The sequence below is a fragment of the Nyctibius grandis genome, chromosome Z (assembly GCF_013368605.1).
Source record: "Nyctibius grandis isolate bNycGra1 chromosome Z, bNycGra1.pri, whole genome shotgun sequence".
Classification (NCBI taxonomy): domain Eukaryota; kingdom Metazoa; phylum Chordata; class Aves; order Nyctibiiformes; family Nyctibiidae; genus Nyctibius; species Nyctibius grandis.
Window position 1 is genome coordinate 33,141,696 of NC_090695.1, and position 13,386 is coordinate 33,155,081.

General features: G+C 38.6%; 1 protein-coding gene across 1 annotated transcript in view; it reads left to right on the top strand.

Annotated features, from left to right (window-relative positions):
- The window catches only part of LOC137676958 (lysine-specific demethylase 4C-like), a 46,727-nt gene extending 33,750 nt beyond the window's left edge, over positions 1–12,977 (top strand). Inside the window, exons 4-5 of the mRNA XM_068424162.1 lie at positions 933–1,047; positions 12,701–12,977. Coding sequence (XP_068280263.1) covers positions 933–1,047; positions 12,701–12,904 — 319 coding nt within the window. The 3' untranslated portion in view covers positions 12,905–12,977. The remainder of the gene's footprint in view (positions 1–932; positions 1,048–12,700) is intronic.
- Positions 12,978–13,386: the final 409 nt, after the last annotated feature.

The window sequence follows — 13,386 nt, forward strand, 5'->3', positions numbered from 1 at the left end:
ATGATGTGAACATACTGGTCTTCTTAATTCTTGTATGTTTGGATTTTCTTTCCAGTAGTTCAAGTGTTGGCAGTGCTAATGTGAAACTTTACTTCTCAGAGTTGCAGTAATGGGGGAGCAGTTTTTCTTTTCTGAAGACCTAAGCATGGGAGAACAGAGGCCTGACAAAGAATCCTGAGGCAAAAGCTATTGGTGGATGTTTTCTATGGTAGTGTGCTTGTGTTGTGTTCCCACAAGATTTTACATGAGATTTGAGTAACCTTCCAAAAGCATATACATAAGTATATTTCTGCATGTAAAAGTATGGTGCCCTGTGCTGCGCTAAAGGAGTAAAAAGAAAAACTCCCTTAAATATTTTTTTCTACTGCATAGTAGAATTTTTAGTATCAACTGTTTGAAAAATTATGCCTTTTCTTAAAAGGTTTTTCTGGGGAAGGAAGAAGAGAAGAAAGTACTGTTTTTTGCCTCACGGGGCTGCTACTTGGAAGAATTAGTACCTTTGAGTGGTTCTGAGACAGATGGAGGTAGGACCTGCCTCTGTATCTTTGCAGAGCTGGTAGTGAGGCAGGAAAATAACAAATACTTGTCAGTTAAGTGGCTTTCCCATGTATACCTTTTTTATGGAGGAGAAACAAAAGGGAGGGCCTCAGCCTAAGGACAGTCAGTAGATGTGCTGTTTAGCTGCTGGAGACTGAAGAAAATGTTCTGTAGGTAGGTGTATGACTTCAGTTACTGTAGCTGTCAGGTGGGAGGTTACATGCTATGGTGAATCATGAAACTAGGAATTCAGGACAACGAATAATTCCTCTGTTTCAGTGAATTTGAAATAAAGTGATCTCTTAAAATTCAGTTTGCAGGATCAGAAGCATAGTCCATTGAGAAGGTCGTTGTTGAAAGACTATGCTGAACCTTGCCTACCTCTTCCTTTGCAGATACTGCACCCCAAGATACGTAGATTATGAAGATCTGGAGCGTAAATACTGGAAGAACTTGACTTTTGTGGCACCAATTTATGGAGCAGATATCAATGGGAGCATTTATGATGAAGTATGCATAACTTTTTATGAAGTTTATCTCTTCCAGCCCTCTTTTAAAGGGTACTATACTTAGAGGATACTTTCTTGTGTTGTGACTGAGAATCTGTCTTTCTTTTGAAATCTTTGTGTTACTCACTTTAAAGACTCCAAGCAAGGTTGAAATTGACTCTACATCTGCAAGAATCAGACAATTCTGTCCTTAGACAGTAGAATATTGCTACTCTTCCTGATCATAAGACTCTTTCCTTTCTTCACTTTGAACTCTGTGGAACTTTGAGATTCCTTCCTGTTTATTTATTTATTTATTAAAATTTCAGTATGCATGTTACCTGTGTACTTCTGTGGAAATTTAGTGATATTTTAAATAACTTTTACTTCAAAATTAGAAGATGAAATACTTTATTTCTCTCTCTTTCACTGAGGAAAATTGATAGCTGTACTTTATACATGCTTGGAATGCCTGCAGTTTCCTGGAAATGTGCTTACAATTACTGTGTACCTCTGAATTAAAATAGACTAAATGGAAACTTCCTAAGGAAATGAATTTTGCTGGTTACTTGCCAAGATCTCCACAGATAAAAAGGGACTCTTAACACAGATCTCATTATCCAAAGAATTACAGAATATCCGTTGATATCAATTAGGCTATGTGAGTATAGGAACTAGATTTTGAAAGGAATATTTGAGTAATGAGACTAGCAAAAGAAATATTAGCGTTTGAAAACGATTTGAGGATTTAAAAAATAAAGGGCAAACTTTTCTTGAAAAGAATCTACCATGTGTGGAGTTCTTGTTTTGCACTGGGTTATATGATCTTTGAAAGATAGCTATAAATGTCCAATAGTCTATTGTTTAGAGAAAGCAGCAAGTCCAAATTCTATTGTGTGTCTAAATAGCTGTATAAAAATGATTTAGAAAATCATTGAAGATTCTGATTTGGGGTGTTTTGGTGAAGAGACATTCTGGATGGCTGTTGCTTTGTGGAGACTAAAATGGGGCACAGGAAAGCAGTGTTTCTTTCAAGAAACAGAAGATTGCCCTTCTTCCTCTCTGATTTTTTTTTTCTTTAATGTTGGCAGATAATGCTTTCTGGTGAGGCTCTTTACAAATGTACACTTCGTTTTGATTGTGTTTTCTTTGGTCTTTAGTATCTTAAGGTTACTGTTGCACAAGCAACATTTCCAAAGAAAAGAGTATGCAGTAATATCCTATTTTGAATGCTGACTGATCAAAGAGAAGGGCGTAGATGTCCTTGTCATGGAACTGCAGTCTCATTAGATTGGGAGGCTGAGGAAGGGAAGTCAGAAAAGCAAAGGGTGAAGTGAGAAGAGCAGCATTCAGCAACCCTAACTCAGATGTTAGGTGCATAGGAAGAGGAGACAAAGAAAGCACTGAAAGTTGTAGGGAGTGGGGAATAAAGGAGTGGGGAAGAAAACAGTAAAATCAATAACAAAGGAGAAATGTTAGTGAAAGGAATAGATACTTAGGAAAGAGTGTGAACAGACTGAGCAATTAATATGACAGCCATGTCATGGTGTACAGCCCAGTGGAGTTCAGAGGAAAAGAAGGAAAAAAACCTGGTACCAAGCTGTTGGTGAGAAAATTATGGATTCCACTGATCAAGTTTTCTCTTAGAATATTTTTGCTGAAGTTAGTTTTTGGCCAGCAGATGGTGTACTTGCACAACTAATACTTTTCATGTTTTGCGCCTGAAGATACTGCTAAGAAAGGATCTTCTTGATTCTGTTTGGAATTAGAGGTTGTTCTTATATCTTCATTCAGTTTGCTTCAGGATTGTCGTTATTCAGGGAAATGAGATGAATACAAGTAACTGACGTTTTGGGCAACATACAGCGGAAGGGGGGTGGCAGGATTAATTTGTCATAACAGCCTATTTGTGATAAACAAAGCCAAATATTTTTTACAAAATGCATTTTCTAGAAAACTGTGTTATGGATGTTGCATTTAATACAGAAAGGTAAATATCTGGCAGAATTCCAGGTAGAAAAACACCAGGAACTTAGTGAAAGTGTGATATATACATGTATTTGGGCCATCAAAATTAGTGAGAAGTGCTACTGTGCTGCAAATCCTTATTCTTTACTTTAAAAGTTTACCAATTGCATTTTCTTTTCCACATGGTGACATTCAGTTTTACATTGAGACATCTGTATCTGAGCCATGATGAAGCTTTAATTTTTACAATTTAGATTATTTAAGAAACAATACTGTTACTTGTGGAATCCAGCACCTTGCTGGCATACTGCCAGAGAAATGATAGATCTTGTAACAGTGTTTGCTTTTCTTAGATCAGAGGATGGCCGATTCTGAGTGGTTTGGAAGACAGGGCAAAGTTATAAAGCCTGTGTTATATGGAACAGCAAAAAACCAAACCAAAACAAAAACTCCCCAAACCAGGAACAAAGCTAAAAAAGCATGCTTTGAAATTTGACAACTGCCATCAAAGTTTACCTTTGTGATACTTGGATTATTCCAGAATCTCTGTTGTGTATTTATAATGTACTTATGGTGATTTGACAGTTTTGAACACAGATTAAATCTTTATGAGTAAGGAAGTAACCTGTGAGAACAAGTGTTTTGTACACTGTGTAGAGCTTTATAGAAAATATATTTAAGATAGTTGAATGTTTGCTTGAAATATTATTCTGTGCTGTATGCATTTTAATTGCTGTTACATTTAATTACAGGGCTTTGTAGGAGAATGACAATGTAGGTGACTCAAAGCATTGCACTAAGGAACAGATTGTAAGGATCATTATTTTTGTTAAGATTGTAAACATTATTAGATGCATGTTCAAGATTCTGTCTTTTTGTTGCTATAAGGTCATCTGGACTTGAGTGAAAATTAATATTCCTGAAAGAGATTATAATGTCAATAATAAAGCACCAGTCTCACTAGCTGCAGTTGTTAAACTGATTCATGGATTGATTATGAACACCAAAGAGTTATGATTGTTTACTAAGTTTGATTGAGAAGTGATTATTTATTTTTTATTATGTTATTTCAAGAGAGCTGTCTGCCTTGTTAGTTAGCATGAATGTAATGCCAATTTGAGCCAGCTTAGACTCTGAACAACTAGCCTGTGAAGCAGTTGCAAAAGTTACTGATCCTGTCAGGAAGGGGAAGGAAGAGAGTTATTTTGTTTCTAATATCATAACTTTATTAACTTTGTTAACTTTTTATTAACTTATCTGGCAATTGTACCTGGGAGTAAATTGAAGAGTGCGATTCACCTACTTTTTCTGTAGTCTCTGTTCTGGTGAACTACAGTTAGGTTTTCCACTTCCATGCCACTCCCAGCTGTTGTTTAAATCAAACCACCAATCACCGAGGCCACAAATGAAGTTGTTTTCTTGTTGTATGAAATAAAAGGAGTTCAAATTAACTTTTAAAAAATTAATTTGAAATAGTATTTGTGTGGACAGATGGGAAAGATGTATGAAACCCCTACATAGACTGATCTAGCAAGTAGGGGGAAAAATTATCGTCCTGGTTTCAAAAGAAGTTCCAAAGAAAACTGACTGATTTGATGTTTGTAATGGGTCATAAAACATGTCTGACTTCAGTGCTGTCAACGGAATCTGCTATTCGGTATAGAAAAGCCAAGGTTTGGAAGAAGCATGAATAAATATTGTCTTAACCTCTCTCTCACCACTCTTCTACAGCTTCTGTCTTGAATATCACTTTCTTTCCCTTTTCCTTCTCTTAGCTTTATTTTTCCTGACAAGGCAATTCCTAATACCTACCTTCTCCCATGTCTAAGCTGTGGGGAGCATATTTGATTAGTAATACAAGAGTGATTGATTCAGTGGAGTTTGTAGGCTAACGGTTGGTTATTTCTGCTAAATTGTAGGTGCATCTCTAATGTAATATTAACTCCAGCAACAGATGTACTCAAGTTTCCTGCTGTGTCCCTTGACAGAGCAGCTAACTTGATTTAAAGCAGCACCTTGACATTATATGTAGAGTTTGGATTTGACCATGAAATCAGTTAGGGATGGCATGTGAGTTGTAGCTTAGCCTAAGGCTGCAGGAGAGCAGCAGGGACAAGAGTGTCTGGAGACTATCAGTGACAACTTCTTGACAGAAGTTGTCTGCTGGACCTCGTACTCACAAACAAGGAAGGACTTGAGGCAGATGTGAAGGCCGAAGGCAGCCTTGGCTATAGTGACCATGAGATGATGGGGTTCAGGGTCTTAAGAGGAGGTGTCAAGACAGAAAGCAGGACCACAACCCTGGCTTTCAGGAGAGCAGACTTTGGCCTCTTCAGTAATCTGCGTGGAAGAGTCCTGTGGGTTAAGGCCCTGGAGGGAAGAGGGCCCAAGAAAGGTGGTTGGTATTCAACTCCTCTAAACCCAAGAGTGGGCCATCCTAATGAGCAGGAAGTCAGGCAGAAATGCCAGGAGCCTGGATGGATGAGGAAGGAGCTTCCGACAAAACTCAAGCATAAACAGGAAATACACAGGAGGTAGAAGATGTAACCTGGGAGGAATATAGAGACACTGTCCGAGTATGCAGAAATGCAGTTTGCAATGTAAAAGCTTGCCTGGAATTGAATCTGAGAGATGTCGAAGGCATACAAAGAACTTCTGTAAGTGTACCCCAGAGATCAATACTGGGTCCGGTCCTGTTTAACATCTTCATTAATGAATGGATGATGGGGCGGAGTTTGCAGACGGTACAAAACTGGGAGGATTGGCTGATACGCCTGCATGCTGCTATCTAAAGGGGTCTTGACAGGCTGGAGAAACAGGCTGACAGGAACTTCATGAAGCTCAAGAAGGGGAAGTGCAAAGTGCTGCACCTGAGGAGGAAGAACCCCAGGCATATGGGACACCTGCTGGGGGCTGAAGGGTGGAAAGCAGCTTTCCAGAAAAGGCTTTTGGGGGTCCTGGGGAACACCAAGTTGCTGCATTGGCACATTGTTGGCTCATGTTCAAATGTGGCTAACAATGTCCTGGGCTTCATTAGGAGGAATGCTGCCAGCAGGTTGAAGGAGGTGATCCTTCCCTTGTATTCAGCACTGCTGAGTCTACACCTGGAGTGCTGTGCCCAGTTCTGGGCTCCCCATCTCTCCCCAGAGGTACAGAGCTACTGGAAGGGGCCCAGTGAAGGGCCACAAAGATGTTGAAGGAACTGGAGTATCTCTCATATGAGGGAAAGCTGAGAGAGCTGGGATGGTTCAGCCTAGGGAAGAGAAGGCTCAGGGGGATCCTTATGTATGTATGTAAATACCTGAAGGGAGGGTGCAAAGAGGATGGAGCCAAGCTTTTATCAGCAGTGCCCAGTGACAGGACCAGAGGCAATGGGCACAAACTGAAACACAGGAAGTTCCTCCTAAGCATGAGGAAACACTTTTTCACTTCGAGGGTGACTGACCACTGGTACAGGTGGCCCACAGAGACTGTGGATTTCTCTATCCTTGCTGTCCTACAGATTGTCTTTTGCAAACTACCATAAGTGTATATCTTATATGCCATCCTTTACAGTATTTTATTGGTTTTGCATGGCAAAGTTTTGATAGTGGGGGAGCTACATAAATGGCTTCTGTGAGGAGCTGCTAGAAACTTCCCCTGTGTATGATAGAGCCAATGCCAGCTGGCTCCAGGACAGACCTGCCGTTGACCAAAGCCAAGCCCATCAGCGATGGTGGAAGCACCTTTGTGATAACATATTTAAGAAGGGGTAAAAAAGTGCTGTGCAACAGCAACTGCAGCCGAAAGAGAGGGGTGAGAATATGTGAGAGAAACAGCTGTGCAGACACCAAGGTCAGTGAAGAAGGAGGGGGAGAAGGTGCTCCAGGTACTGGAGCAGAGATTCCCCTGCAGCCTGTGGTGAAGACAATGGTGAGCCAGGCTGTCCCCCTGCAGCCCATGGAGATCCACGGTGGAGCAGATATCCACCTGCAGCCTGTGGAGGACCCCACACTGGAGCAGGTGGATGCGCCTGAAAGAGGCTGTGACCTGTGGGAAACCTGTGCTGGATCCATCTCTTGGCAGGACCTGGGGACCCGTGGAGAGAGGAGCCCATGCAGGAGCAGGTTTGCTGGCAAGACATGTGACCCAGTGGGGGACCCAGTGGGGGACCCATGCTGGAGCAGTCTGTTCCTGAAGGACTGCACCCCGTGGAAGGGACCCACACTGGAGCAGTTCATGAAGAACTGCAGCCTGTGGGAAAGACTCACGTTGGAGAAGTTCGTGGATGACTGTGACCCGTGGGAGGGACCCCATGCTGGAGCAGGGGAAGAGCATGTGGGGTCTTCCTCCTGAGGAGGAAGGAGCAGCAGAGACAACATGATGAGCTGACCACAACCCCCATTCCCCGTCCCACTGCACCACTGCAAGTGAGGCGGTAGAGAAAATAGGGAGTAAAGTTAAGCCTGGGAAGAAGGGAGGGGTGGGGGGAAGGTGTTTTAAGATTTAGTTTTTATTTCTCATTATCCTACTCTGATTTGATTGGTAATAAATGAAATTAATCTTTCCCCAGATTGAGTCTGTGGTGGTGATTAGCGAGTCATCTCCCTGCCCTTATCTCAACCCATGAGCCTTTTCTTATATTTTCTTTTCCCTGCCCAGCCGAGGAGGGGAGTGATAGAATGGCTTTGGTGGGCACCTGGCATCCAGTGGGGGTCAACCCACTGCAATGGTGTACATGATGTTACTGGGTAGCTTAATGATTGATTCATTATTTTCTTAAATGCAGAAAGTTCTGCATGTTTTGTCACATGATTATGTGACCTGTTTAGTGGATGAGGGAAATGCTGTGGATGTTGTCTACCTAGATTTAGTAAGTCTTTGATATAGTTTCCCTCAGCATTTTTCTGGAGAAACTGGCTGCTCATGGCTTGGATGAGTATACTCTTTGCTGGGTTAAAACTGGCTGGATGGCTGAGCCCAGAGAGTGCTGGACAACAGCATCCTGGCTTGTATCAGAAATAGTGTGGCCAGCAAGACTAGGGAAGTGATCATCTCCCTGTACTTGGCACTGGTGAGGCTGCACCTCGAATATTGCGTTCAGTTTTGTGCCCCTTACTACAAGAAAGACATTGAGATGCTGGAGAGAGTCCAAAGAAGGGCAACAAAGCTGATGAAGGGTTTGGAGAACAAGTCTTGTGAGGAGCGGCTGAGGGAATTAGAGTTGTTTAGTCTGGAGAAAAGGAGGCTGAGGGGAGACCTTATCTCTCTCTACAACTACCTGAAAGGAGGTTGTAGCGAGGTGGGTGTTGGTCTCTTTTTTCCCAAGCAGCAAACAATAGGACGAGAGGAAACAGCCTCAAGTTGCACCAGGGGAGGTTTAGATTGGATGTTAGAAAAAATTTCTTCACTGAGACGGTTGTCAAGCATTGGAACAGGCTGTCCAGGGAAGTCGTTGAGTGACCATCTCTGAAGGTATTTAAAAGACGTGTAGATGTGGTGCTTAGGGGCATAGTTTAGTGGTGGACTTGGCAGTGCTAGATTAACGTCTGGACTTGATGATCTTAAAGGTCTTTTCCAACCTCAATCATTATATGATTCTGTGTGAGATGTCCTTTCTCTGTGATCTCCTTGCAGTTGAGAAAATTGTGAACATTTCTTCACTTAAGTGTTTGGTTCTAGTGCGCATTTCCAAAGAGAATCTACTTGCTTCTCGTTTTTTTCCCGCCCTTCAAAAGTGTGCTGCAAAGCAATGGTTATATCCAAAAAGATACTGAGAAGAAAAAAACAGATCAAATGAGGGAAATTGTTTCTATTTCCTAATCTATGTGTTTATGGTGCAGAGATTCTGTTCATGGCATTTTTCTGTGTGTATTTTATGCACTTTGAAGAAGTAGTAAAAACTGGCAGATTTTCTATTATATTAATTGGTGTGAGTGGGTGGGTGTGTAGAGAGAGGAGTGTGTGACCAAGCATAAATTTTTCTGTATGTTTCTCCTGCTCCTTTCTACTCTGTCTCTTAATTAGTTTTTTTAAAACTTATTATTTGAGCTGTTACAGTCAGTCATAGGGGCTTTTTTATCCTAGTTGTAGAACAGATGTCTTGTTTGCCAGGTTAATATTGAAATGAGTCCATGAGATAATCACAATTAAACACTGAAAAAGAATTGTGCGTATTAATGTGTACATACAGAAATCATGTTTATAAAAATAGAATACATCACACTGTTGGGTTATTTGTTTAAGTAACGTGCAAAGGATAGTATCATATCACTATTGTTAAGTACTTTAAAAAAAGGAAATGAATAAAAAACAATCTCATTTGGAGCCTTTTGTATTTTTATCTGCAAAGAGATCACTGCTTACAACCGTGAGCTTCGCTTTTTACCAATATACTGAAAGGTACATTTTTCTGTGTGTCTTTGAGAAAAGAATAGCTCAGCTCCATCTAAACTGTGCAAGTGTTCAGATATTTGAGAGCTGCTTGTGAAGTGTCCCATTTTATCTCCACATAGCATTAAAAGCTGGTTCAAAGGCTGTTAAGAGTCATAAAACTCTTGATAGTAATTTACAGTAAGTTGGAATCATCTACAAAGTCAGCGAAGATTGGAATAGTCGTCGTCTATATAAACTTCTGTGTACCTTACACTATTTCTCTGAAGAAATACAAGGTAACTCTACTGTGCATAGCAATGACTGTAGATGGTAAGATGTTTCAAGCCTGTATTTCTTTGTTATAGTAAAGAAAGAAAAATACGTTTTTTGGCTTTTTTTCCTGATGTTGGATTGTGTGGTACAGTTGTCAAAGATGACAGGTGCTCTTTAAGGAATCTGCCATTAGAAATACTTTCTTTATACATTCCCTTGAAATTATTATAATATTCTGATATAATTGTGATATTCTGAGCAGAATAAATATTTGATATTTTCCTGACATTGAATAGATTATAATGTCTAAATGGGTTTTTGTATTTGTAAGAAAATACCAGCTACACCTCATGGTCAAGTAACTGGTGTTCTGATAATGGTTATTAAATATAGCATAACCTGCTAAAATATACTTTAATTTTGAGAAGTATTGTTATGTATTGACCTGTTAAACTGGTCTTTTACAGCTTCTGTGATCTTTTTCATGTGCATTGTAATTATAAAGTTTAAAACCAGTTGTATAAGTATTAGAACAGTTAGAATCAATATTTTACTTAATATTTCATGTAAGGATTTTCCTTAATGTTTTGGGATATTAGGTATGTCTGTGAGGGAGAGTAACAGCTTTAATAATAATTAGTAATAATTACTTGTAACAATCTAGGCAAAAATATAAAACTGTTCTTTAATTTTTTTTTAATTCAAGGAGTGTAGGAAGCGTTAAAATGAATCAGTGTGATTTTAGCATTTCAGATGGGTTCAGTGAACATTTCCTTTTGAGCTAAGACTACTTGACTATTAGCTATTAATAGTCTTTAGGAAATGGAAATAACCCATGCATCTTGAGTGTAGAGATTGTGGATTGTGTTTTTGGTATGTTTGGTATTTTGAAGCAAGGTTTTTTCATAGGATTGTTCTCCATGGGAGGATTTGCTTTTGTTTTAGGGACAAACCACTAGCAGTTTGCTTGGTGACTAGTTATGACTTAACAGAGGGTGAAAAGATGAGTTGTGGTGTTAAAAAAAAATATTTATTCTCTTAACTATCACTTGATGCTTAGTAAGAGGAGAGTAAGATTTCAGGACGTTATGGTTGCTAAAAAGCTTACATGGATTAAAGCAGGTGACTGGACGAATAAATTGGTAAAAAGCCCATGGGACTTTTAGAAGTAGAAGGGTAACACCTCTGGAGAAACCTTCAATCTGCAAATTGCTGCAGGCTGGAAGGGTATTCTGGGAAAGTACTGCTTTGCTTACACTGTTTCTTGGCTGCTTTTGGCCATTGTCAGAAAGAGTATACTGCCTAGATTAACAGTTGATTTTTATCATCTGGTTTATTTATTGTTGTCTTCTAACCCTGTATGTGTCTATGTGCCTACATGGTTGAGTCATTGCTCTTATTTTGCTGTATTAGTTTGTTTCTCCAAATTGATTGCACAATTTGTGAACAAAGATAAAATTTATGTGATTTAAAAAAGTAAAATCTGTAAATTAATTCAAGGAATATTTAGTTAAAATTATTTCCTCAAACAAATTTTATATTTAACAGTTCTACTACCTTGCTAATGATTATAAATTTTAGATTTGAAAGGTGCAAAGTTTACCAGCACCTACTGTTTAAGTTCATATTGGTGTGGGTTTTTTTTCTTCGATAATGGTCATCATTTTTTTTTTTTTTTTAATTTTTAAATTTCAAGTGCCTTTATGTCACACAAATGCATCAAAGGCAAAGCTTCCATTTTAAAAAAAGAACAAAAATTGCTGTCTGGAATGAACTCATTCTGTAAAAGTCCTTTACTCCTTTGTAAAAGTCCCAGATAACTTACAGATAGTTTTTTTTACTAAGCGAAATAGTCATAGGAGGCAGTCAGAAGTACTTCTTCAATGGGAAGGCTGAACTTCATAAGAAGTTATCATCTTGTATATCAGTTCTGGTTGCTGCATACATAGCATGCTTGACATAAAATCTCAAAAAACAAGGGAATGAAAACAGAGTATTAAATGTTCATTACTTCTTGGTTTAACCTGTATTCTTACTTCACCAGCTGCCCAACTATTGAATGTCACCATGTTTCTTAGTCTTAATGAGCTGCATCAGGACTACAGTCTGCCATCAATTTGTTCCCCGAATTTGAGTAAGATTACCAGAACCGTACAGAGTTCAGTGATGGGGGATGTGGAGCAGGTCGTGGTTAAGGGCATGTTTAGGGGCTATCTTCCTAATAAAGAAACTTGCCTGAATTTAGTTTCTAATAGTTTTGATTATATTTCTTGTTTTTCTGACTGCTTAAGCACTAGCTAATGTGTTCCCTGGAGTTGCTAATAATTGCTGTTATAATGAAGTCTAAGCTCTTTCTCTTCAGTTTTATTGCTTTGATCTTTTTTATACTGACTCTTACATGCTATATTACCTGAAATTAGAATTGCAGTTTGTGGATGAATCTGAAATACAATAAAAACTACATGCATGGCTTTCTGAATTCTTTTTTATAGGCAATAATGTAAGGAAAGAGCTGAAATCCCATGAAATCAATAGATTTCTTCTGTGGTATATTTCTTATGCAGTACATCATTATGGTTAGAAATACCTCTGAAGTGATGTAATGGTTTTAGTTTTTATACTTTTCAGAGAAATGGTAAATTTACACATGTAAATTAAGTTTTAAAATAATTTTTCATACTATTTAGTATTACTTTGTAAGTAATTAAAAAGCATAGATAGGCCCAGTGAAACTTAGTGACTTCCAGATACCAACCCATCAATGATTTTGTCTGCAGCTATTATTCCTATTGTATATGGTGTTTCAATCCATGTTAGATTTGATGTATTAAGTGTTAAGTAGATATTAACTTCCTTATGTTCTCTGCTCTGAGCATCTCAGAACCTGCTCTAAATCTTTCTAAGGTCAAAAGCATTTTTCTTCGTGTAACTTCAACTGGCTCCTAAAGTGCTTACAAATTTGTATTAATCTACAGTCTTTTGAAGAGCTAGATCAGGTGTGTATATTTGGACTGAGACTATTATATAAAATTGCATTACTTTATAAATATATTAATACATTTATTATGTATCTTTTTCAGGGTATTGAGGAATGGAATATTGCCCATCTTAATACAATATTGGATGTTGTAGGAGAAGACTGTGGAATTTCTATTGAGGGTGTAAATACGCCATATCTATATTTTGGCATGTGGAAAACAACATTTGCATGGCACACGGAAGACATGGATCTCTACAGTATTAATTATCTCCATTTTGGCGAGCCAAAGTCATGGCAAGTTTAAATTTTTATGGAAGATGATTTTGTTTATCTGTTTATTTCCTCTGACTACACCAAACAGATGGGGTACAATTGTTTCACAGTGATAAGCTTTACTGAAAAGCTAAGATAGTAGTTTTTTTTTTTTTAAGCTGAGAATGCTATGAAATATGTGAGATTTGTGGTGTAAAGAACATCACACTAATGCATTCTTTTATTTTAAAGGAAAATACCAATAAGTAGATGAGGCTTATTTGAGTTCAACAGAAAAAGATTGTGGTGATTCAATACGAGAAGTTTAATTAGTTGGGAACCCGAGACTATTTGAGAGAACTTCTGCAAGGCCTCTTTGAAATCAGTTTCTTTGGTTCAGTTGTCCTTTGGAACTGCCAACATGTTTTATATTAAACATGCATTTAATTGCTTTTTTGAGTCAGAGTCATATTCTCTACTGCTAACTCAGTCGGCCCAGTAGGAGGTAAGATTCAGTGTTAAATGTACTTCCTA